General features: G+C 45.4%; 1 protein-coding gene across 1 annotated transcript; it reads right to left on the bottom strand.

Annotated features, from left to right (window-relative positions):
- Positions 1-991: 991 nt before the first annotated feature.
- On the bottom strand, positions 992-24,611 carry LOC106591452 (phospholipase A2, group VI (cytosolic, calcium-independent)). Its single transcript, XM_045713271.1, is given in 23 exon segments — positions 992-1,433; positions 3,618-3,691; positions 3,967-4,082; positions 4,504-4,555; positions 4,654-4,756; positions 4,758-4,803; positions 5,575-5,676; positions 5,679-5,721; positions 5,886-5,948; positions 5,950-6,068; positions 6,499-6,540; positions 6,543-6,600; positions 6,603-6,660; positions 7,475-7,572; positions 18,268-18,367; positions 18,369-18,389; positions 18,391-18,423; positions 18,950-18,969; positions 18,971-18,994; positions 18,996-19,025; positions 19,027-19,077; positions 19,079-19,157; positions 24,397-24,611. Coding segments are annotated over 23 exon segments (1,695 nt in total). The 3' UTR covers positions 992-1,285.
- Between the last annotated feature and the right edge of the window lie 2,364 nt (positions 24,612-26,975).

Below are 26,975 nucleotides of genomic sequence, written 5' to 3'. Positions count from 1 at the left end.
ATGGTGTAATAATGACGTCAAAACAGTGATTCATATCATTTACACGGCGCATTTGTTTTACTGAATGTAAATCTGATTATTTGAAGGATTTGGATTAGCTCAGTAAATAAATACAATGTCAGGAAGAGGTCAATTGTACAAACTGTAATCCTCCGTTTCTGAATACATTTTTTATATAATGTGTTACTTTGTCAGTCTCAGTATTGTTGTGCAAAGCTGAATCTTCCTTTCCCCAGGTTTTAGACTTTGACTTCATTTGTCTGTGAGGAAGAATGAAACGCTCTCAAACATTCAGTCTCCAGTACAGATTGAAAACGAAACGTCGCTCTACCTCTTCCCCTGTCTGTGTCTCTCTCTACCTCTTCCCCTGTCTGTGTCTCTCTCTACCTCTTCCCCTCTCTGTGTCTCTCTCTACCTCTTCCCCTCTCTGTGTCTCTCTCTACCTCTTCCCCTCTCTGTGTCTCTCTCTACCTCTTCCCCTCTCTGTGTCTCTCTCTACCTCTTCCCCTCTCTGTGTCTCTCTCTACCTCTTCCCCTCTCTGTGTCTCTCTCTACCTCTTCCCCTCTCTGTGTCTCTCTCTACCTCTTCCCCTCTCTGTGTCTCTCTCTCTACCTCTTCCCCTCTCTGTGTCTCTCTCTACCTCTTCCCCTCTCTGTGTCTCTCTCTACCTCTTCCCCTCTCTGTGTCTCTCTCTACCTCTTCCCCTCTCTGTGTCTCTCTCTACCTCTTCCCCTCTCTGTGTCTCTCTCTCCTCTTCCTCTCTGTGTCTCTCTCTACCTCTTCCCCTCTTCCCTGTGTCTCTCTCTACCTCTTCCCCTCTCTGTGTCTCTCTCTACCTCTTCCCCTCTGTGTCTACCTCTTCCCCTCTCTGTGTCTCTCTCTCTACCTCTTCCCCCTCTCTGTGTCTCTCTCTACCTCTTCCCCTCTCTGTGTCTCTCTCTACCTCTTCCCCTCTCTGTGTCTCTCTCTACCTCTTCCCCTCTCTGTGTCTCTCTCTACCTCTCCGACAAAACATCAGGTTATGGACATTTTCTCAGAGCTTTTTCAAGTACATATACATCTACACAATGATTACACCCCATAGAAAATGAGTTTCTACTGAACAAATTGGTAGGTAGGTATTGGTAGGTCACTCCCTGTTTCGTTCCATTTGCTTCCGTTGACGAAACGTTTTGCCACAGAATCGGCGTAATGAACAAACCCCTGTTGTGCCAGTAGTAGTATGATGTCCATCTGGGATTCCCATAGCATGCTCCCTTCCCTGCCTCTCCTCTGCCTCTCCTCTCAGTAGCCGTTGAGTAGTTGCTGTGCCAGGAGTTGGACGTTCTCCCTCTGTTCGTAGAGGTACATCTGGGTCTCCCACAGCATGTCCACCAGCACGGCGTCACTCACCTCATCCAGCATCACCTCCTGGGAGAGCTGGGGGCTCAGTCTGGGGGGGGGATGGGTAGGAGAGAGCAGGCTAGTTCAACAAGAGCACACGCGCACACACACACACACACACCATACTGTCACACAGAATGTTTTTAACCTGTTACACTTGTGGGAATTGGCCTTCATGGATAGGGCCAACTTGAAATGTTTCTTACAGAATAAATATAAAATGCATAACCACTGTAGCAATTGAAAGGGAACAGTTTGGAGATAATGGGGAAATGATTAGACTGAAGCTGAGGACAACAGTTCACCATGACCAGACTGAAGCTGAGGACAACAGTTCACCATGACCAGACTGAAGCTGAGGACAACAGTTCACCATGACCAGACTGAAGCGGAGGACAACAGTTCACCATGACCAGACTGAAGCTGAGGACAACAGTTCACCATGACCAGACTGAAGCTGAGGACAACAGTTCACCATGACCAGACTGAAGCTGAGGACAACAGTTCACCATGACCAGACTGAAGCGGAGGACAACAGTTCACCATGACCAGACTGAAGCTGAGGACAACAGTTCACCATGACCAGACTGAAGCGGAGGACAACAGTTCACCATGACCAGACTGAATCCAAACACTTGGCTTTATATGCATTTTACATTTACTGTTCTTTTCACTGCATTTGTTGACAACAAAAACTGAAAATACTCTGGATACATTCAGTAACATAAGAATATTCCTGGAAAACATGGGGTAGGTGCAACATAAGAGAAAAAAAAATGACACGGGTTTCAATGAGGACTAACTGGAGTCTCCAAGTGGAGAGACCTCTCCAGAGGGTGAACAGTAACTATACGGTGTTGTTTAGAGCTCTCCTAGCTGTGCCGTTGAGGAACTTGATCAAGCACACTTGTAGTTGATTTGTTTGGAACACAACCCTGCAGTTACACAATTACTGTTGATGTTCGCACAATCCAAAAACGGTCCATTATAAATTGCAATTTGGGTCAGGTGGGCATCATGTGAAAGCTTGTTCCATTGCCAACATGACTAGTTCAAAATACGTCCAGTCATCTTCATTTACAGCGTTTCCCCTCACCAAGACAAAACATTTGCAAAAGTTGCCTAATTAGTGGGAGGGATGGGGGCAGCTTGTTTCTGCACGTGGTGCTGAAGTTCAGAACATCTGTCAGTCAAACCCCACACAGAGCTGGGAAGCAGACTGAGCTCTGACCTCATGTATATCAGGTCACTGTACAGCCACTAAGTTCCAGTTTAGGTGCTTACTGGAGCACAAATCTACCATTTTCAACCCGTTTATGGGTACGAGAGCAAAGGGTTAAAACTTTCCATTTCCAATGTACAACAGAGACACCATACACTGAGTGGACAAAAAAACAAACATTGTCTACCTGTGGTAGACAGTATCAGTATGATAGAGGTTAGTGTCAGAACAGACCTGTGGTAGGTAGCAGTATGATGAGGTTAGTGTCAGACTGACCTGTGGTAGACAGTATCAGTATGATGAGGCTAGTGTCAGACTGACCTGTGGTAGACAGTATGAGTATGATGAGGTTAGTGTCAGACTGACCTGTGGTAGACAGTATCAGTATGATGAGACTGACCTGTGGTAGACAGTATCAGTATGATGAGGCCAGTGTCAGACTGACCTGTGGTAGACAGTATCAGTATGATGAGACTGACCTGTGGTAGACAGTATCAGTATGATGAGGCCAGTGTCAGACTGACCTGTGGTAGACAGTATCAGTATGATGAGGCCAGTGTCGGACTGACCGGTAAACTAAAGTATAGTATGATGAGTTGCCAGTGTCAGACTGACCTGTGGTAGACAGTATCAGATGATGAGGCCAGTGTCGACTGACCTGTGGTAGACAGTATCAGTATGATGAGGCCAGTGTCAGACTGACCTGTGGTAGACAGTATCAGTATGATGAGGCCAGTGTCAGACTGACCTGTGGTAGACAGTATCAGTATGATGAGGCCAGTGTCAGACTGACCTGTGGTAGACAGTATCAGTATGATGAGGTTAGTGTCAGACTGACCTGTGGTAGACAGTATCAGTATGATGAGACTGACCTGTGGTAGACAGTATCAGTATGATGAGGTTAGTGTCAGACTGACCTGTGGTAGACAGTATCAGTATGATGAGGTCCATAGTGTCAGACTGACCTGTGGTGACAGTATCAGTATGATGAGGGTTAGTGGTCAGACTGACCTGTGGTAGACAGTATCAGTCATCTACACCAGGACCGGGCTCTGTCCGACAGCACAGCCATCAGAGTCTGTACACTGACAGACAGAAGGAGAGAGAGAGACAGAGAAATCGGCAGTGTATGTTGTAGATGAGTGTTAATACAACAGGGACCTCTTCCGTACAGGACTACTAGGAGGCCATTGGTTTCAGAGCTGAAATGTTGATTGAAAATGTGAAGTTTTTTTATATGAATTACTATCAACTATTAGTGTCACCTACGTTTCACTAATTCAAACAGTTAACTAAACAGTATGCAGGATAAAAGGTCACTCACAATAAATCAAATCAAACAACCGTTAAACCAACTCACGCAGTCCACCAGCATCTTGCCCAGCTCCTTGGCGCCTACAAAGCTCTTAGCCAGTTCCAGAGGGTTGGAGGGTCTGAACACGTCTACAGAGTTCACCACTACCTGGGGAGGCTTACCTGTCCCAATAAATATGACATATTACACATCCATATGATAATATACCAATAAAGCTCATACCTGTCCCAATAAATATGACATATTACACATCCATATGACAATATACCAATAAATCTCTTACCTGTCCCAATAAATGACATATTACCATCCATATGATTTCTACATATTATAATATACCAATATAAATCTCTTACCTGTCCCTATAAATATGACATATTACACATCCATATGATTCCTACATATTAGAATATACCAATATAAAGCACTTACCTGTCCCTATAAATATGACATATTACCATCCATATGATTTCTACATATTATAATATACCAATATAAAGCTCTTACCTGTCCCAATAAATATGACATATTACCATCCATATGATTCCTACATATTATAATATACCAATATAAAGCTCTTACCTGTCCCTAAAGAAACCACCACACCTAGACGCTGCACCTCTGAGCCACGCCCCTACATTCAAAATAAACAGAGAGAGAGAGAGACAGAGATGTTAAACAGACGAGTCAGTACAAAAGGAACATTTCAGATGAAACTTCTTAGAGTCACACCTCTGCTTTCAGGGATTTGTTGTATTGGTGGATCTCAGTCATGGCATCCAGTGTCGGGTTGTTGACCAGCAACCCTCCGTCCAGAAACCGGCCCATTGGTCGAAGTAGGTGGGGCAGCACTGGAACGGCGGCTTCTCCACACGACCTGCTCTGAGTAGGCCGAGAGGGTTGGGGCTAAGCATCGAAATCAACCAATCAATCAGACACAATCATGATTGATGATGAGAAAAGTTAGAATTGGTGAGAGTGTGAGAGACAGATTCAACACAACACTCTTTCACTGTGACCCTTTCACCCGGTCACCTCACTCACGAGAACAAGGCACTCTCTCACACACACATAATAACAGTCGGGACAGACAGAGACCACACAACAATATAACAAGTAACACACAACACAGACAACACACACACACAGAGACTATAAACAACACAGAGACACAAACACACACACACACTAGTCTGTGTCACTTCCTAATGTTTAGAGGTTCCTGAGTGTATCCAACTATCAACACATCCCTCATCCTCCCATCCTTGGAACAACAACACACACACTCATACCACCACCAGGATGTGGAAACACAGCTGGCCCTGAACACAGTCTCCAAACAACACCGACACTCAGACCGCCAGGGGCGATCATTATCCATCAAATGTATTGATAAAAGCCCTTATCAGCAGATGTCTATAACGTGCTTATACAGAAACCCAGCCTCGAAACCCCAAACACCAAGCAATGCAGGTGTAAAGAAGACGGTGGCTAGGAAAAACTCCCTAGGCCAAAACCGAGGAAGAAACCTAGAGAGGAACCAGGCGCTATGAGGGGTGGCCGGTCCTCTTCTGGCATGTGCCGGGTGGAGATTAGAAGAGTATATGGACATTATCATCACACACACACACTGAAGTGCAACACGAACACAGCCCCGACTCTAAGTTACCTTGGTATGGTGAGGGGGAAGGAAGGTGGCTGTGGCAGCGTAGGGGCCTTCTCTGGGCAGGGAGGTGGCAGAGTTCGAAGAGATGGAGAAGCTTCTCCTGGATGTTCTTTGTCTGCCATTACACTGATTACCTCACCGGGAGAGGTACAGAGAGACACACAGCAGAGACACAGACAACATAGAGAGAGGTGGATACTTCAGGATGAGAGAAAACATGTATATAGCCAATGAATATACAATTGAAGCCTAATGAAAGTGTTAGTATTACAGCAACCTGAATTGACCAATCAAAGACAAAGCCAAAGTGTTTCCATGGTTACCTGGGGTGCCGTACATCTGTCATCATGGTGTTCTCTCCCAAATGCCTCTCTTAGAAAGTCCTCCAGAGGGGCCGACTCGTAGGGTCGCGCGACCCCTTGAACACCTTGCTCCTTCAGACGGGAAGTAGAGGTGAATCGCAGTGATACTCCATCCTTACCTGGAGAGAGAGAGAGAGAAGAGAGCAAGGAGAGAGAGATTTACTCCATATCCTTAACTGGAGAGAGGGAGAGATTTCCTCCAGATCCTTACTGCGAGAGAGAGAAGAGAGAGAGAGGAGAGAGCAAGGGAGAGAGAGATTTCCTCCCTGTATCCTTAGCCTGGAGAGAGAGAGAGGAAGAGCGGGAGAGAGAGAGATTTAATCCATATCCTTACCTGGAAAGGTACTGAATACTGCATCTTCACAAACAAACACTTTCAATGTTGAAAGGTTCTACGGTTCAAGGCTCCTCTTTAAGAAGTTAAACTATGTATGAGAAAACAATCCATTAAAAATATTGAGGACCATATCAACTATATAAAATCATCATACATAACAATATTAGTTTCTCTGCACAGACACTCAGGCTAAACACACAGCAACAGCTCACCATGGATGATAGCCAGGGCCAGTATGCCCCAAAGTGGTCCCGAGAAACCCAATCAAAGAGTTCCTTGACGGGGCCTGCCTCTTTCTCCAGGAAGTGGCTTAAAACGGGATCAGAACCAAGCCTTTAATGCCCCCTCCATCCAGACACAGCAGTCTGTCTATCCTACAGAGAGAGGAGGCCATTAGAGTGACTCTTACAGCAGTCTGTCTATCCTAGGGAGAGGAGGCCACATTAGGAGTGACTCTTACATAGCAGTCTGTCTATCCTAGAGGAGGAGGGAAATTAGAGTGACTCTTAATAGCAGATGTCTATCCTACAGAGAGAGAGGGAGGCCAATAGAGTGACTCTTACATAGCAGTCTGTCTATCCTAGAGAGAGAGGAGGCCATTAGAGTACTCTTACAAGCAGTCTGTCTATCCTAGGAGAGAGGAGGCCATTAGAGAGTGACTCCAGTATAGCAGTCTGTCTATCCTAGAGGAGAGGAGGGAAATTAGAGTGACTCTTAATAGCAAGCAGTATGTCTATCCAAGAAGAGTAGAGGAGGCCATTAGAGTGACTCTTACATAGAAGTCTGTCTAGTCCTAGAGGAGAGGGAGGCCATTAGAGTGACTCTTACATGCAGTCTGTCTATCCTAGAGAGAGGAGGCCATTAGAGTGACTCTCACACCTAGTAGTCTGTCTATCCTAGGAGAGGCGGCCATTAGAGTGACTACTTACATAGCAAACTGTTCTATCCCTAGAGAGAGGGGAGGCCAATAGAGTGACTCTTACACAGTAGGAGAGAGGAACAAGCCATTCAGACATTATATAAAGTCATTTGTCTATATTGGCCCACTTGACTATTCATTCAAATGGATGATAATAAAATCAACCAACCAACGAATCACACAAGATCATAAAGGCAGTAATTTGAATGAAGAAAAAAAACTGAATAAATTCTAAATAACCAAAACTAAAAAAATACACAGAAACGCACTTCCTGAAGCTTCCTGCTTTGAACCCGTCCACTTCCTCCCGGCCCACTATCGCTCCCACCGCCGCCGTAACGTGCATGATGTCCTCGAACCCTATCGGCTAATCATAGACAAGGACCCCAGAGTTTAAACCAATAGGAGCGCAGAGTGGAATGGAAGAGGGACGAGAGAAGGGGATGAGCCTGGGGGAAAAGGGAGTGAGAGAAGTGGGAAGAAGTACCAGCATAATTCAAAATGCAGGGAGAGAAGAGAGGGATGAATACAAACATGGAGGGATAGCAGAGGGAAGGATGAATTGAAAACAAAGCAGATTAATGTTCGAAGGGATTGACAAAAAGAAAAAGGGAGAAAAAAGAAAGAAAAGTAGGAAAGCCTTTTCAAATGGAAGGAGAAAGTCTTCAAAAGGAGAAGACCATAAGGTAAGGAGGATCACGATGCCGGAGAGAGGGATAGAGGGAGACTTCAGTAACGAAAAGAGAGAAAACAAAAAGAAGGGATGAAAGAAAGGAAAAAACACCATCAAATAAAGGAGGGGTCAGAGAAGAGGGATGGAGGGAGGTTCTGGGGTATTGGTGGTCAGAGCAGAGGGAGGGAGGGAGGTTCTGGGGTATTGGGGGTCAGAGCAGAGGGAGGTAGGTTCTGGGGTATTGGGGTTGGGGGGTCAGGAAGGAGAAGAGAGAGAGGTAGGCTCTGGGGTATTGTAATGGGAGAAGAGAGAGAGGGAGGGAGAATTCTGGGGTATTGGGGTTGGGGGTCAGAGTAAGAGTGTGGAGGGAGGTTCCAAATGGGGTATTGGGGGGTCAGAGAAGAGAGAGGGAGGGAGGTTCTGGGGTATTGGGGGGTGAGGAAGAGAGAGGGAGGGGAGGTTCTGGGGTATTGGGGGTCGAGAAGAGAGAGGAGGGAGGGTTCTGGGGTATTGGGGTTGGGGTCCAGCGGGTGAAAAGATAAAATGGTATCAGGGCCTAGTATTCATAAAGCATCTCAGAGCAGAGTGCTGATCTAAGATCAGATGCCCTCTATCAAACTCATTATGATGGGAATGGCAAAAAACTGATCCTAGCACTCCTACTCTGAGATGCTGGATGTTAAGGCGACCCCAGGAGAGAAGGGTCAAAAAGAGACATTTGGGGGATTGAGGATGGGGGGCTTTACCTAGGCCTGGTGACAGGAACAGCCTTCTTCTTGGGGGGGGGTGAAATGGAGAGGGGGAGGAGGTGGGGCACAACGCTGCACCCCCACACTCACAGGCATGTCCAGTAGCACCTTTCTGTTGGAGCCTTCAGTCAATCAACACACCAAGCCACGGGGTTAGAGATATGCACACACAATGACACGAGAGGGAGAGCGAGCGAGAGAGAAGGGAGCGAGAGAGAATGAGAGAGAGAATGAGAGAGAGAATGAGAGAGAGAATGAGAGAGAGAGAATGAGAGAGACAGAGAGTAAAAGAGTAGGTTGGGAGAGAGTGGGAAGAGAGAGAGCGAAAGAAAGAGTAGGTCAGGAGAGAGAGAGTGGGAAGAGAGAGAGCAAAATGAACTGAAGAACTTTAACAAAGCATGCATTCAATTTCACAAACAGTCAGTTACAGAGAGAAAAAAGAGATTGCTGAGAGAGAGGGAGGAGTAGTAAAAAAGATCATACAGGCATTCACACATGACACACAAACAATCACACACGCCGATTTGGACAACACGCATGGTTTCCATAGAAAGACATAGATAACATGTCTTCTTTTGTATTTAGATATTGTCAAGCGAGTTAGTCAATCAATAACAACTCTATAAATGATAACCATGAAACCACAACAGAGGGGTTGATTGACATGGACAACTCCAAAAATACAGGAAATTAACACCAGGCAAACAGATTTGATGACGTAGCTAGCTTTCATACGGACCTGCTAGCTAAAAAATCCCCTCGTTGCTCACGTTAGTTAGCTTGTTTCAACTCTGACTTGCAAGCTGAACGTTAGCTAGCTAGCATTCGAGGACTGACAGTTCTCATGAACGTTTATTGTGTGTAATGATACAAACAAATGAAGAATCAAAACTATGTTGGTAATTTGTCTCATGTCTCAACTACCGCAGTATGCTACTGATTGTCCGTAAAGTTAGCTAAGAGCAATGTTCAGGCCAAGCTAAACGTGAAAGATCCAATGATTAGCTTTCATTAGCTAGCTGACATTAGTTATATTAATGCTATAACTACTGATAATGTGTTTTGAACATTATATAACTCTTTGATGTATATACAATGAAGCAAGCTCTTCAGCAAGCTAAGCTTTTTTAGCTATAATATTCAGCTACCTTAGCTTTACAAACGTTAGCTTAGCTAACAACCCGTCTCGCTGCTGGCTTCCTAAGTGGACAGGGTTGACAAATCAGAATGTTGGTGGAAAAAACTGGAAATAGTAATGCCCAGAAAGTCCCCGCGAATTTGACCCACCCCCGAGAGAAAGGCCTGTGATCATTTCATGGCACATTTCAAACAGCTGATTAATCATGAATCGAGCAATGAGCAGAGTTCACATGATCAATGAACACATACTGTAGTTAATGTTATATGAATGTTCATCACAGCTCATAAGATATGCAGCTATATCATCTAACAATAACACATGCTTCTGAATTCCATTAATATCCACGTCAACGTTAGATTGTTAAGTTGTGTTAGGATTCATTCATATGTGCTGGCTACTGACGTCACCGTTTTATAAAGGCACCAAGAAACTATACTCCTCTAATTTTCTCTATTAATTCATCCACCCATTCATTCTTTCGTTCCCTTCCCACATCTCCCCCCTTACTTTTATAATGCGATGCTTTGAGTCCGGGTGTCTCGCACCCTCCCCCATCCTCCTTTCCCTCCCTCTGCTCTTTCTTCCCTCTCACCTTTACTGAGTGCGTGCTGCTGACCAATCCGGGAGTCTCTCCCAGGCTGTCATGTATCTCCACGTCGGCTCCAAACACGATCAGAGCTTGTGATCAGTTCCATGTGGTCCCATCTGAGGCAGTGAAACAGCAGGGGTCAGAGAGTGAAGTCACGAGGAGGGGGTCATAGAGGTGAAAACAAGGGGTCATGAACGGGGAAGGGACTATGGTGTCCAAATTCAACCCTAGACCATACCCCTAATCATTCCCGTCTCCAACCCCAGAACCGTACTCATAATCATTCCGGATATCCATCCTGCCCTGCCATCTAAAGTCTTCGAAAGTGCAAGTCATGTCAGATCACTGACCATTTCGAATCCCACTGTACCTTTCCGCTGTGCAATCCGGTTTACAGCTGGTCACGGGTGCACCTCGGCCACGCTCAAGATACTAAACGATATCATAACCAGCGTCAAGTAAAAAGACAGTACTGTGCAGCTGTCTTCATCGACCTGGCCAAGGCTTTCAACTCTGTCAATCAACGTGATTCTTATCGGCAGACTCAATAGCCTTGGTTTCTCAAATGACACTGCCTCGCCTTGGTTCACCAACTACTTCTCTGATAGAGTTCAGGGTGTCAAATCGGGAGGGCCTATTGTCCGGACCTCTGGCAGTCTCTTGGTGGGGGTACCACAGGGTTCAATTCTGCCGACTCTTTTCTTCTGTATATATCATTGATGTCGCTGCCATGGGTGACTACTCTGATCCACCTCGCGCAGACGCACACCGATTCTGTAACCATCTGGCCCTCCCTTGGGAACCAGGTGTTAACCTTTAAACTCAAACGAAGCTTCAATGCCACAACCTCCCCGGCGGGTCTCCAACTGCTTTTAAATGCAAGTAAAACTAAATGGTTGCTCTTCTAACGGATCGCTGAACCAGCACCTGCCCACCTGTCAGCATCACTACTCTGGACGGTTCGTGACTTGTAGAATATGTGGACAAATCACAAATACCCGGTCTGGTAGAATATGAAAACTCTCCTTCCAGACTCGACAACATCTCCAATCCAAAATGAAATCTGAGAATCGGCTTCCTAGTTTCAAAGCAACAAAGCATCCTTCATATTGCTCTGATTGGCTGGCTCGCTTCATACTTCTACGCCAAACCCACTGGGTCGAAGTCATCTACAAGTCTCTGCTAGGTAAAGCCCTGGCCTTATCTCAGCCTCAGCGGTCACCAAGCAGCACCTAACCGTGAAATGGCACCCAGCAGGTATATCTCACTGGTCACCCCTTGAAGCCAATTCTTTCTTTATCGCCGTTTCTTCCAGTTCCCTGCTGCCCGCCAATGACTGGAACGAACGCAAAAATCACTGGGAAGCTGGAGACACATTCTCCCTCACTGGCTTTAAGCACCAGCTGTCAGAGCAGCTCACAGATCACTGAGCACCTGTACATAGCTCATCTGAATAGCCATCCAACTGCCTCATCCCCATACTGTATTTATTTATTTATTTAGTTGCTCTTTGCAACCCAGTAGCTCTACTTGCACATTCATCTTCTCCAACTTCCAATGTGTTATAATTGCTATGGTATTGTAATTATATCACACCATGGCCTATTTATTACCTTACCTGCCTTATCCATACCTCATTTACACACACGTATATAGATTTTTTGCTGTACATTAGACTGTATGTTTGTTTATTTCCAGTGTAACTCTGTGTTGTTGTATGTGTCGAACCGCTTGGCTTTATCTTGGCCTATGGTCGAAGTTGTAAATGAGAACTTGTTCTCAACTACCGTTAATAGCAATAGGTGAAATAAAAAAATAAACAAATTTAAAATCATTTTGTCATATTGTTGAGGGGATTCATATGTTTGAGATAAAGGAGGAAGGTTAACGAAGCATAAACTCCACTGGAGTGAACAAACCCCTCACTTCATAGCCAGGCATGGAGCCATACTCTGTTACACACACAACTCCCTACCTTCATCAAGAGCAAGTGTTTCCACCCTAGATAACACACACACACACACACCCCCTCCCTACCTTCTAATAGCCAGAGCAGGGCCGTGTTTCCCCTCTGTGACACACTACCACACACACACACACACTTATAGCCAGGTGAGGCAGGGCTGTGTTTCCCTCTGCATGACACTAACACACACTTCATAGCCAGAGCAGGGAGTGTTTCGCCTCTGTGTGACAAACACATAGATTAACAACACCACAACACCCTACCTTCCTTCATAGCCAGAGGCAGGGCCGTGTTTCCCCTCTGTGACACACACACACACACACACACACACACACACACACACACACACACACACACACACACACACACACACACACACACTTCATAGCCAGAGGCAGGGGCTGTGTTTCCCTCTGTGAAAAAACACACACTTTCATAGCCAGAGGCAGGGGAGTGTTTCCCCTCTGTGTAAAACTATGGACACACACACACAATACACCCTACCTTCCTTCATAGCCAGAGGCAGAAACGTGTTTCCCCTCTGACACACACACACACCCTACTCTACCTTCATACAGATGCAGGGCTGTGTTCCCATCCTGACCCTTGAGGGTTGGGTTCCGACCGTGTGTGAGCAGCACCATCGAAGCATCGAAGCGCCCCCCTCTTGGGTCAGGACCATTGCAGTGCACTCCTCCCTGTCTGTACTGAGGTAGTTCGCCAAGAAACCTCGCCAGCAAGCGTCTTTGCCACACATCTGGGGGGTTGTTTGGAAGGAAAGCATGTATAGCACTTAGCCAGTGTTTTAACACAGACTTAGAATTAATATCTGTTTGACCATAACCTTGATACATAGAAAACAAGTGAGGGTACTTCGGGTTTCTGTAGGTTTAACTAGCAACAGTAGGAAACATGTTGTCCCCTACAGAATGATAGCAAATGCCCCCTTGGCCCAATCAGTGTAGTTTTGTCACATGTTGGACTCTGCCACCCGAGATGCATTCACCTACGTTCTGTTTCTCACGAGGAGAAGAACATAACAGCACGTAAAGTGTCATGACTGGAGCTCTAACGGGACAGGAGGAAATACTTGTTCAAAGTTCCTCAGATCCAGCTGATTAATATATACATTGCCCCCTTTGGGCCAATCAGTGAGTTTCAAGAAAATGCCGGATCTCTATGGCAAGACGCATATTCACCCAGAAAGTTTGGTTAAAAATGTAAAATAAATCAGGCGGAAAAGGTTCTGAGATATCGCAAGTAGGTGACTAACAGTACGTACCAGGGTTTCCGTTAGAAAGACGCCCGGACAACATGACCGGCAAGATTTTAATTTACCGATATTGAGAGATTTACGGACCCATTTTGCATGTGTAACCCAGGCGTCCACCCACAATGCTCAGAATGACAGAAATCGCATTTAGATTATGGTAATTCATCTTAATACGGCAACTCCTCCTGTAATAAGCAGCCAATACAACGTCATTTGACAAAATGCAATTTGTGGAAAACAGGAAGAGTTTCTAATATGACTAGGATTGTGGCTTTGGCTTCTGGACAACGAAAGAACATCGGAAACCAATAGAACAGGAGAGAAATGCAGGTTTCAATGGGGAAGACTTTATAAAATAACTGCTTCCATGTTTGTATGGTGGGATGTTGACGAGGCTACTTTGAAGCAAGGTAAGACATGCCTCATAATATGAAGTAAAACTTTCAGGTTTCAAACTATTAAGTATACGTTTTCAAAATGCATACTGCTTCCAGCTGACGTTGTAAAGTGGTGGGTGACACGCTGATAGCCTCCCTACCGTGTTTTATGCACTAGAACGCCGATTGGGTGGCGTGTTTCAATTACCAGTTGAGAAATAAAAATAGTAGCAATTCTTTTCACAAAATTAGGCAAATTAAACTATAGACGGACAATTTGGCAAGCAAAACATTTATCGTTTTTCATCGGCCAAGTCGGTAAATGGAAACCCTGGCCCAAGCATGTAAGTAGAGTGCGAACGAGATAGGAAACAGATCCAAAAGTTCCTCGATTTTATCATGGAGGGCAATTAAAATATTTTATCACAATTCATTTTCGGGTGAAAAAAGTGTAATTGTAAAGTGTTCCCTCTACCTCTGCAGTCTTGCACCAGTGTAGAGGTTCCTCCATAGGCGGCATCTTCTACCTGTAGCTGACCTGGGTCTGCATCAGGTTCAACTTCAGCACAACTAGAGAGGGAGAGAGGGAGCGAGAGAGGAGGTGAGGAGCGAGAGGAGGGTGAGGGAGCGAGAGAGGGAGGGTGAGGGCGAGAAGGAGGTGAGGAGCGAGAGAGGAGGGTGAGGCGAGAGAGAGAAAGGTAGAAAGAAGAGAAATTGTAAACAATGTAGTGGAATCTTGTTTGACCTATCCAGCACCTTCACATCTGCAAAAACTGTGAGGAAGACAGGAGCTAGGGGGTAGATTTGGGACACGGCAATCTCCTCTCACCACTCTACCACCAATCATGTTCTCCATTCTCCCTTACAGTGAGGGAAAAAGTATTTGATCCCCTGCTGATTTTGTGCGTTTGCCCACTGATAAAGAAATAATCCAGTCTACTAATTTTAATGGTAGGTTTATTTGAACAGTGAGAGACAAGAATAACAACAAAAAAATCCTGAAAAAGCATGTTAAAAATGTTACTCATCCGATTTGCATTTTAAATGAGGGAAATAAGTATTTGAGAAGCCCCCTCTCAATCAGAAAGATTTCTGGCTCCCAGGTGTCTTTTATACAGGTGAGCTGAGATTAGGAGCACACTCTTAGGGAGTGCTCCTAATCTCAGCTTTATTACCTGTATAAAAACTACCACAATCCACAAAAACAATCAATCACATTCCGACTCTCCCACCATGGCCAAGACCAAAGAGCTCTGCAAGGATATCAGGGACAAGATTGTAGAGCCACACGAGGCTGGAATGGGCTACAAGACCATTAATAAGCAGCTTGGTGAGAAGGTGACAACAGTTGGTGTGATTGACCATAAAATGGAAGAAACACAAAAGAACTGTCAATCTCCTCGGCCTGGGGCTCCATGCAAGATCTCACCTCGTGGAGTTGCAATGATCATGAAAACGGTGAGGAATCAGCCCAGAACTACAGGGGGAGGATCTTGTCAATGATCTCAAGGCAGCTGGGACCATAGTCACCAAAGAAAACAATTGAGCGCAGCACCTCGCCGTGAAGGACTGAGAAATCCTGCCAATTGCCCGCAAGGTCCCCCTGCTCAAGAAAGCACATATACATGCCCGTCTGAAGTTTGCCAATGAACATCTGAATGATTCAGAGGACAACTGGGTGAGAGTGTTGTGGTCAGATGAGACCAAAATGGAGCTCTTTGGCATCAACTCAACTCAACGTGTTTGGAGAATGCACCTATGACCCCAAGAACACCATCCCCACCGTCAAACATGGGTGGAAACATTATGCTTTGGGGTGTTTATCTGCTAAGGGGACAGGACAACTTCACCGCATCAAAGGGGCCCGATGGACGGGGCCATGTACCGTCAAATCTTTGGTGAGAACCTCCTTCCCTCAGCCAGGGCATTGAAAATGGAGTGCAGTGGATGGGTATTCCAACATGACAATGACCCAAAACACATGGCCAAGGCAACAAAGGAGTGGCTCAAGAAGAAGCACATTAAGGTCCTGGAGTGGACTAGCCAGTCTCCAGACCTTAATCCCATTGAAAAATCTGTGGAGGCTGAAGGTTTGAGTTGCCAAACGTCAGCCTCGAAACCTTAATGACTTGGAGATCAAAGAGGTAGGACAAAAATCCCTCCTGAGATATTGTACAAACCTGGTGGCCAACTACAAGAAACATCTGACCTCTGATTGCCAACAAGGGGTTTGCCACCAATTGCTAAATCATGTTTTGCAGAGGTCAAATGCCTTTCCCTCGTTAAAATGCAAATCATTATCTTTTATTTTTGACATGCGTTTTTCTTTAAATTTTGTTGTTATTCTGTCTCACTGTTCAAATAAACCTACCATTAAAGTATGGGCTGATCATTTCTTTGTCGAGGTGGGCAAGCGTGAATCGGCGGGGATCATTCTTTTCCCTCACTGTAGCTAATGGAAGAGCCAATCAACATTCATCACCATTTCCTCTTCGCCAATCAGTGCTCTCACCCCTTCTCACTGCCACTTCATGGCGGCGTGGATTGAGTAGCCACTGCCCCGATGATGTGCTGTGAGCTCCTCCCCCAGGAGCGTTCCATGACCTCTACCCTCCCGAGCGACAAGAAACATGGAGGCGTCTCCCCGCCCCATTCAGCTCATTCACCCCCGCACACATCCTACTGCACAGCGCCTAGAGGAGGGAGAAACCAAAAGCAGACATTTTAATAGGGACCTTGCGTTCATTGACATTTTAATTGCAATGTATACATTTCTGATGAAGGCCATCTGTATATGGTTTTAAACTTAAAAAAGCAAATAAAACATCACGTTTAACTGCGAGTGAGATCGTGACTATTCCCTCCAAATGTGTTCTGAAACCCTGAAAATCCATTCAAAAAGGACAGAAGGAAGGAACAGCAGAAGTACTGCAGCAGTCTTGTAGCTGATCTGAATACAGAGAACAGACAGCGTTGTGTACTAAGCAATATAGAGGTGACCCAGGAGTCCTCAGTCTGACCTGCATAATGACAACCGGGTCCTGTCCCTGTCCTGACAGTTCTGGGCCCCGGCCGCAGCAGAGTAATATCTGGGATACACGGATCGGAGGCGCAGAGCGCTAGTACTTCAACACGTACACTGCAAAGCAGGGTTGCATTCAATAGCAATCAAACAGAAGAAGAAAACAGGCCAAAACAAGGAGGGACCTAGGTGAATTTGTCCAACGAGAAACTCTCTTTTGCTACAGTGTGGACTAATGAGTACCCCACATACTGCACTAAAAGGGCAAGCACAGCCCTGCTGCCTTGCATACAGTGAGTCCAATGTCCCCTTTCTGAGACTGGCTACCTGTAGGCTAGCCCCACCACCCGGAGCCCCCACCCGCTGCCTGGTTTATATTGGCGATATTAACCTGACGTAGAAGATGGGAACATCTGAATTAGCAAGATTAAGTTTAAATAACTATATCCGAATAATAAGTTAACTCGTTGCCTGTTTAAATGTTATTTGCCATGCTAAAGTTGCAAACAGATGTTATTCTGTTTGGCAGCACGGTACATGGGCGTCTTACACTGGTATGCCAAGCATTAGAACATAACACCTACCAATATTGAATTGCACCCCCATTGACACAAACTAGTCTGCCCTGGCTTCTTATACAGTTAAAAATCAGTTAAATATGTTGTCTGGCCCATTCACCCTCTGAATGGTACACATACACAATCCATGTCTCAATTGTCTCAAGGCTTAAAAATCATTGTTTAGCCGGTCTCCTCCCCTTCATCTACACTGATTGAAGTGGATTTAACAAGTGACATCAATAAAGGATCATAGCTTTCTCCTGGTCAGTCTATGTCATGGAAAGAGCAGCTATGTCATGGAAAGAGCAGCTATGTCATGGAAAGAGCAGCTATGTCATGGAAAGAGCAGCTATGTCATGGAAAGAGCAGCTTTTCTTCATGTTTTGGATACTCACTGTGGACGTGTTTAACTAGTAAACAAACAAGAATTTCACCAACTGGGGACATTTTGTTAGTCCCCATGAGGTCAAATGCTAATCTAGAGTGTTTAGGGTTAAGGTTAGACTAAGTGTTAGAATTACGTTAAGGGTTAGGGTTACGGTTAGGGTAAGAGTACAGGTTAGGTTTAGGGTTACATTGGATTTTGAGTGGGACTGAATTGTGTGTCCCCACAAGATTAGCTGTACACTACTCTCTCTGTGTGTGTGTGTGTGTGTGTGTGTGTGTGTGTGTGTGTGTGTGTGTCACACCTGTATAATAGTAGCCGAGTCACTAGCCAAGCAGCACAATGCATTGAGCGTCTCCGCCCGTTCTTGTCTTTGATGTCGGTGCGAGCCTGGCACTCCTCCAGCAGCTCTGTGACACATGCCACTTCCCAGCTCACACGCCAGGTGAAGTCTGACCAACAACGTCCCTGGCATTTATCTGGCTGCAGAGGGTGAGGAGTGCTGAAGTATCAATATGATTAGGGAGAGAGGAGAGAAGGGAGGAGACCATCGCTCATTTTAAAATCAACATATTCCCTATTGCTTAAGCCACAATATCGGTTAACCCAGAGCTAAGTCTCATGTAGGGTGGTCAGCTACTCGATTAAGTTCTGAGTCCATATGTGTTAAGAGATGAAGAGATGCTAGAACGAGAGCCCCACCTGCCTTCTCTCTGCAGGTTACGGGCTGAATGTCCCATCCCCTTCTGAAATCTGGAAATGCTAAACACCTGTTAAATCGTGATTTGTCCAATAACCAGTAGCCCGAAAACCTAAACACCAGAACTACTGCTGCTTGTTGTTTCACCTATCACATTCCTTCCTGACAGATTCTACAGTAGCAGTTCTGTTGGCACTTGAATCTGTCAGAAGTTACTCACGCCCTAATAACTTTACAGTAGCAACTCTTTGGTAATAACATGCTTATAACCACTCATTACATGCTTATAGCCAGACTCTATAACCTCACCTCTGGACGTGGTTGTGCTTCCAGGCATTCCCTCAGGCCCGTATCACACGAGCGTGTGGGCGGAGCTCCAGTCGAAAGTGACTACGGAGGCAGTCTACTATTGGCTGGTTACTTGCCTCTGGCTTTGGGAGGAGGTCGTAGAGGGACGAAGCGAGGGCGTACTGGGAACCAGTTCATGGCGTCCTCCTCGGAGTTGACCTGAAACAACCTAGGAACAGGAAGTGGAGATGTCAGCCAAGGTCAGCTGATCCCTGACCAAGATTGTCCATTATACTGGCAAGATAGTCGTTAACAATGGAAATATATGGCCTCAAAGATGGAATGCAGGTGTTGTGAGGGAGGCGAGATCAGGTGGGACCATTCTGGCCAATGAGAGGGCAGACAAAAGTAGCAAACAAAAGGCCATTGAGGTAGATAGAGGTGACTCATCTTTGTATCAGCGTCATTATAGCTACATCTGTGACAACCTGGGCAGGGCATCTCCATTTTAAAGTACCGTAATTTCCGGACTATAAGCCGCAACTTTTTCCCACGCTTTGAACCTCGTGGCTTAAACAATGACGGCTAATATATGGATTTTCGATTTCAATTTTTTTGAAAGGAGATGACTTCAGTGGTTTCAGTGCACGGAAGATAGTGACCAGTGACCAATGACTTTCTTGGTAGGCTACTGTTTACTGCTAATCTTTTATTTTGTTACAAGCCGTGTTTCCTTAAAACCTGTTAGGGCTAGGGCAGTATTGACACGGCTGGATAAAACATCGATTTAATCTGGTTACTACTCCTGCTTATTAACTAGAATATGCATGGAATTATTGGCTTTGGGTAGAAAACACCTAAAGTTTCTAAAACTGTTTTGAATGGTGTCGGTATTAAATGAGTATAACAGAACTCCTATGGCAGGCCAAAACCTGAGAAGATTTCAAGCAGGAAGTGGCTGTCTGAGAAGTGAGTGTTTATCTTGGCTCTTTTTATTGAAGACTCAGGATCTGTGCAATAACGTGACACTACCTAACGCCTTCCATAGGGTCTCAGAGCCGGGGAAAAGTTGGAACGATATCGAGGAAGGCAGGCTCTGGCTGAAACACTTTATCGCTTTTGCAGCAGTAGCCCCAGAGTACTATGGCTTGGGCGGCGTGCCCGCTTCGACCCGAATACTTTCTTTTCCTTTGTCTAATCTAAGCGCCCAGATACCGGTCAGAATATTATCGGCTTTTACATGAGAAAAATGGCATAAAAATAGATTTTAAACAGGTTGACGTATTAGCTTCGAAGTACGGTAATGGAATATTTAGAATTCTTTTTATCACCGAATTAAGCCATGCTCGTCACCCTTATTTACCCTTTAGGATAGTGTCTAGAAGCCTACGAACAAAACACCGCTGTTTGGATATAACGATGGATTATTTTGGACCAAACCAACATTTGTTATTGAAGTAGAAGTCACCTGAAAGTGCATTCTGCGAAGACAACAAAGTATGTAATTTTTCTTATAGTAAATCTGGCTTTGATGAGTGCTAAACCTGCTGGGTGTCTAAATAGCTAGCCCTGTGATGACGGGCTATCTACTGAGAATATTGCAAAATGTGCTTTCGAACGAAAAGCCATTTTAAAATCGGACTTATGCTCAGTACATAGAGGAGTTCTGTATCTATAATTCTTAAAATAATTGTTATATGCTTTTTGTAGGAACGTTTATCGCCAGGTAATTTGAAGTAAATTCACCGAGTGTTCGGTGGCAGAATGCTAAGATTACATGCTAGTCACATGCTAATGTAAAAAGCTGGTTTTTGATATAAATATGAACTTGATTGAACAAAACATGCATGTATTGTATAACCATAATGTCCTAGGGTTGTCATCTGATGAAGATCATCAAAGGTTAGTGCTACATTTAGCTGTGGTTTTGGGTTTCTGTGACATTATATGCTAGCTTAGAAAAATGGGTGTCCTGATTATTTCTGGCTCGGTACCTCTGCTGACATAATCTAATGTTTTGCTTTACGATTTGCAAAGCTTTTTAAATCGGACAGTTTGGATTAGATTAACGAGAGTCTTATCTTCTAAAAATGGTGTAAAATAGTCATATTTTTCAAAAATTGAAGTAATATCATATCTAAGGTATTTGAATGTATGAATCAACTGTGGCTGTTGAGTAGGTGGGACGGCTTGCCCTCAGAGTTAAAGCCTATTTATTTTTTTGTTACAAGCGGACGTGTTTCGATTCTACAGAAGCCTATGTAAAGTTCATTTGTTTCAATGTGGCGTGTATGGCTTATAGACGTATGTGTGGCTTATTTATGTTTGAAATAATTTTTAAAAATGTATTCAGTGAGTGCGGCATATTCCAGGTGCGCTCAATAGTCCGGAAATTACGGTAGACAATTTTCTTGTCATTTGGCTGATTGCTCCGAACTGATAGGAATCCCCGCAGTTGACTACTTAAAAAGTGGCAAAGAAGCCCTCCAGTGGCAATGTCCATGTTTAAAACAGGTTATATCCATGATGGAGTCCTCTATGACAACAGGCACAACTCCGGCGGGTGGCCGTGTGTGCCGTGCGTCCACTTATATTAGCGCGGTCTAACAGCCTTAGGAAAGTTCTAGTCGATCAAATAAGCCTCTCGTATAATTTAGCATACTCGAGCACTCATTGGGCTCCGTTCAGAGCATTCCTCACTTCCGTGGGCTTATTTTCATGGACAGACTTTGGGCGGAGTAGAAAACTCGTTTCACCTCTTCCTCTCTACATTCAGATGTTCTCTTCTTCCAAAGGTTTCATGACTCACTCCCCCTCAGAAAGCCTACAGACTGGGAAGTAAAAATATAGTGGTGAGGTGCACTTGTCCGGGGAGGGTGAAATCGAACCAGTTCTATCTGTAGAAAAACTTGCATGTGATCTTGTAAATATGTACAAAAATGTTCAATTACAAGCCCTAGTTTAGCCAAGGGAGAAAGCACTGGCCTATATAGGGAAAAGACAGTATCACTTCCTGGCTTTGCCTGATTGGCTGAGCTAATGGTGGGGCTGGATATGCCAAGAGATGAGTCCTGAGTAGATCTCCGTCACATACGAGCCAGGGACCGATACTCGCATGGAACTTAGGCTTACTAGTGTTTTAATAGCCATGCATCTTTCCTACAACGACCAAAGATGTAACATATGTTTCCCAGAACACCACACAAGAGAATGGTCACTAAGTGCATTGTTGGAGCATGTGTCCATACTGTCAGGATCGAAAAGAAAGGGAGTCTGCTCTCGGATCATTTCTCCATTCAAATATTTCCTTAACATTAGAATTATTTCACAATACTGAAACAGATCAGCTCCTAGAGAGATATTACCACCTACAGCTGCAAAATTTGAGGCGGCTTAGCATCAATACTTACCCTATGATAATGCGCATAAAAAAATCAAGATTTGGCACATTATTGGCTCACACATCATTATTCAAATTGAGACAAATTACAGACAGTAGCATACCATATAGCAAAACAAACATGCATGTATGTTCCAACGCACTTGATTAAAATAGGGCTATAGTCTACTGTTCAAACTCAAATCCAGTCCAGTCTCGGTTTTTATCTCTATACTGCACACCCTGCTCAATGCGATTGGCGACCTTCATATTACATGTTCAACACATTTTTTCTGAAGTTATCAGGGAGACGGGATAAACCATGCTTGATTCTATGTCCAGCTGAGATCTTCTGTGTGTTGAAGTGCGGAGGGCAGAAGAAAGCATCTATCAGCACTTAACTGTTCTACGAGTGGCCTAAGGGGCAGGGCGATTGAATTACCAGCGTTTTCCAAGTGCAAAGTTAATAGCGATAGTTTGAACAGCTAAGATGTCTAACACCAATAATAATAATAATAATAATAATAATAATAATAATAATGTTCTAACAATGAACTTTTGCCTTAAAAGATGCTTTTGGGAAACGGGACCTGGTCAGTATATTGATGATCTTCGCTGCCGCAGATTTTTGGAAAGATATACAGTTATGGACAACTGCAAAAGTGTTGCTAAGGCCTCGAAACATTTGCTGCCCTGAATTTAGCACGTGTGAACCACTATGGACAAAGCTCTCCGTGGGAGAAAAGTTTGTAGAGACTACTTTCTGGAGGGACAATGCCATGCTGACTCATGTGAATTCTTAAAGAGATGGTTGGGGCTAAGGCTTAAAAAAAGGTCTTGAGCGATGTTGAATGAGGCCGAAACAAAGAGGGGCTCTAGCAAGCACGTGTGAAAATGGCAAAACAAACAAAAAATATGATACACTGCATCTCTCAACCTCCCTCCTCCTCCCTCCATCCCCTCTCTGTCTCCACCTCCATCCTCCTCTCCCTCCATCCACTCCCCTCCTGTCTCCACCTCCATCCTCCTCTCCCTCCATCCCACTCTCCTCCTGTCTCCACCTCCATCCTCCTCTCCCTCCATCCCACTCTCCTCCTGTCTCCACCTCCATCCTCCTCTCCCTCCATCCCACTCTCCTCCTGTCTCCACCTCCATCCTCCCTCTCCCTCCCATCCCACTCTCCTCCTGTCTCCACCTCCATCCTCTCTCCTGCTCCACCCCCTCCTCCTGTCTCCACCTCCACCCTCCTCTCCCTCCATCCCACTCTCCTCCTGTCTCCACCTCCATCCTCCTCTCCCTCCATCCCACTCTCCTCCTGTCTCCACCTCCACCCTCCTCTCCCTCCATCCCACTCTCCTCCTGTCTCCACCTCCACCCCCTCTCCCTCCATCCCACTCCTCCTGCTCTCCGTCCATCCTCCTCCTCCCTCCATCCCACTCTCCTCCTGTCTCCACCTCCACCCCTCCTCTCCCTCCATCCCCCTCTCCTCCTGTCTCCACCTCCACACCCTCCTCTCCCTCCAGCATCCACTCTCCTCCTGTCTCCACCTCCATCCTCCCTCTCCCTCCATCCCACTCTCCTCTGTCTCCACCTCCACCCTCCTCTCCCTCCATCCTCTCCTCCTGTCTCCACCTCCATCCTCCATCCCACTCTCCTCCTGTCTCCTCCCACCCCTCCTCTCCCTCCATCCCACTCTCCCTCTGCCCCCTCCCTCTCTCCCTCCCATCCCACTCTCCTCCTGTCTCCCACCTCCACCCTCCCTCTCCCTCCATCCCACTCTCCTCCTGTCTCCACCTCCATCCCACTCTCCTCCTGTCTCCCACCTCCATCCTCCTCTCCCTCCCTTCCCTCTCTCCTCCTCCCATCCTCCTCTCCTCTCTCCTCCATCCATCACACTCTCCTCCTGTCTCCACCTCTCCCTCCATCACACTCTCCTCCTGTCTCCACCTCCATCCTCCTCTCCCTCCATCACACTCTCCTCCTGTCTCCACCTCCATCCTCCTCTCCCTCCATCACACTCTCCTGTCTCCACCTCCATCCTCCTCTCCCTCCATCCCAGTTCCTCTCCTCCTGTCCTCTTCCATCCCACTCTCTCTGCCCCCAACCCACCTCGCGACGGTGGCGTGTCAGAGCACTTGAGCAGAGCAGTCCCAACTCTGACAAGGGGTGTTCTTGTACAGCACCATCTCGTCCCTCCTCCTTCAGCTTGACCTCACACCTCCGCTGTAGTCGACAGTGGTACTTCCCTAATAGCCCGGTAGGGGTTGGAGAAGAGGTTGGAGGCGAGGCGGACACAGTCTCCATGACTCCCCTTAGGGAAACTGCATGGCGGTGGCCTGGGTACAGAGGAGGAGAGAGAAAGGACGTTAAGGAAATATCTCGTTTCATTCTTCAACAATACCTCACATTCTCTCTGCTTGCTTCCTTCTCAAAACCATTGGGTAGAAAGTTTGAGGGAGGGTCCTTGGACCTCCTCCTCCAATACGGTTGAGAAGTTGGAGGCTAGAGCGAGGAGATAGGATGCAAGAAATCAGAGTGCAGACAGGATGGTAATCAGCAAGGCTTGCATTGTGTGATTCCACACCGAAAACAGAGCCCAATTCTTCTATGGATTACATTTTTGTGAAAATCCCCAAAATCTTGGTCATCTTGGATTCTAGTTTTTGAGAGGAATCACTCTACTGCAAACAGTGAAGATTTGAATCTGTGTACAGAGGTCATAATTATGTTTACCTGATCTGGTATGTTGAGTACTTCTCTCTGGTCTATCAACAACACTGATGCAATCCAGACTTTTTGGTTCAAATACTATTTGAAATCATTCAAATACTTTAGGCATTCGCGTCAGCGTGTCTGTAGTGCCAACCCCAAATGGGTGGGTTTTACTATCTGGGACTATCTCCCTTGGTTCCATTTCACCAGACAAGCTCAATTGAACACAGGTAAATGAATCAAAATGTATTTAAAATAGTATTTGAACCCAATGACATTTGATCCCACCCACTCCCTTGTGAGACTCCAACCATGTCCCAACTGCATAGCTAAGCAGCATTATGTGCTTTGCTTGACTAAAAACAACAGAGGGGAAGGGGGTGACAATCAAAAACTGAAAGCAAAAGTTTATTTCAAAACTGCCACAGCTTGTGGAGTCAATGTGGAATTGCTTTGCCTTTACTCTAATTCCATTGCAAACATATTGAATGATAAGGCATTGTCTGGCTCCTTATTCAACGTGAACAAGCGGTGCTATTCATGAGTCCTGCCAGTTAAAGGGTATGACTCTCTCAGTCCAGTCTCTGAATCAATTTGGCACACATAACATAGCTAGCTTCGCATAGCTACCCATACAGTCAAGGGCAGAATCGCGATATAGAACTGACACTTCTGACACGAATGTAATGAAACGGCAGGGAGCAGGTTTCGAACCCTCGACCTTCAAGCCCGAACTCCGGCGCGCTATCGACTGTGCCGCAAAAGCATGCTCAAACGGCAGAGTCGATTTCCGCGCTTATAAACCCAGGGTCGTCACACTATATTCTTTCAATTGGAAACAAACGCATTTATGCTAACTCTTGTACGTGGTATGCTTTCATTGTACTCTTATCTACGATAATCGGTTTAGTTTAGGAAGGAGCTCATCATAAACCTTACCTGATTACTGCGACTCCTCTCCACCAGTGACTGACGACTTTTGATGGATCATCAACAACCTGCTGGCGTTCAACCAACCTTGCTGCAAAACATGATTGATGTGAGCTGCACCAATCAGTGAACACGCATTGGAAGGCGTTGTCTGAAAATACACCAATTGTAGAAAATCGTTAATTAGAGGAGGGTACACAGCGCATTGACTGACTGCGTGTTGGACGAAGCTGCCTACCACAGGCTTTTTCTTTCACATATATTGGTTAGTTGAAGGATTTAGAGAGAAAAGGTGGCCTGGATCGTACAGGGCGTCACAGATTGAAGCAGTATTTTTGGTAGACATAATAGAATAGAATATTCTAGTTTATTGTTCTCCAGGTACATTTTCTGCACTTCTCAAATCGAGTTTTATTAGTCACATGTTTCGTAAACAACAGATGTAGACTAACAGTGAAATGGTTACTTATGGAACATTTCCAACAATGCAAAAATAATATAGACAAATAATAGAACATTTGAAAAATAATAACATGAGGAATAAATACACAATGAGTAACGATATCTTGGCTATATACATGGGGTACCAATACCGAGTCAATGTGCTGGGGTACAAGGTAATTGAGGTAGATATGTACATATGGGTAGGGGTAAAGTGACTAGGCAACAGGATAGATAATAAGCAGTAACAGCAGCGTATGTGATCAGTGAGAGTGCAAAAAGGGTCAGTGCCGATAGTCGGGGTAGTACAATTGTTAATTATTTAACTAACTATTTAGCTTGTCTTAGCAAGGCTTGGGGGTTAGAGCTGTTCAAGGTCCTGTTGATTCAAGACTTGGTGCATCAGTGCCGCCTGCCATACAGTAGCAGAGAGAACAGTCTATGACTTGGGTAGCTGGAGTCTGTGACCGTTTTTAGGGCCCTCCTCTGAAACCGGCTGGTATAGAGGTCCTGGATGGCAGGGAGCTCGGGCCCCAGTGATGTACAGGGCCGTACGCACTACCCTCTGTAGCGCCCATGGGGACA

This window comes from Salmo salar, chromosome ssa02 (assembly GCF_905237065.1).
Source record: "Salmo salar chromosome ssa02, Ssal_v3.1, whole genome shotgun sequence".
NCBI classification, from domain to species: domain Eukaryota; kingdom Metazoa; phylum Chordata; class Actinopteri; order Salmoniformes; family Salmonidae; genus Salmo; species Salmo salar.
Note: the sequence above shows the minus strand (reverse complement) of the source record. Positions and strands in the feature narration are given on the sequence as shown.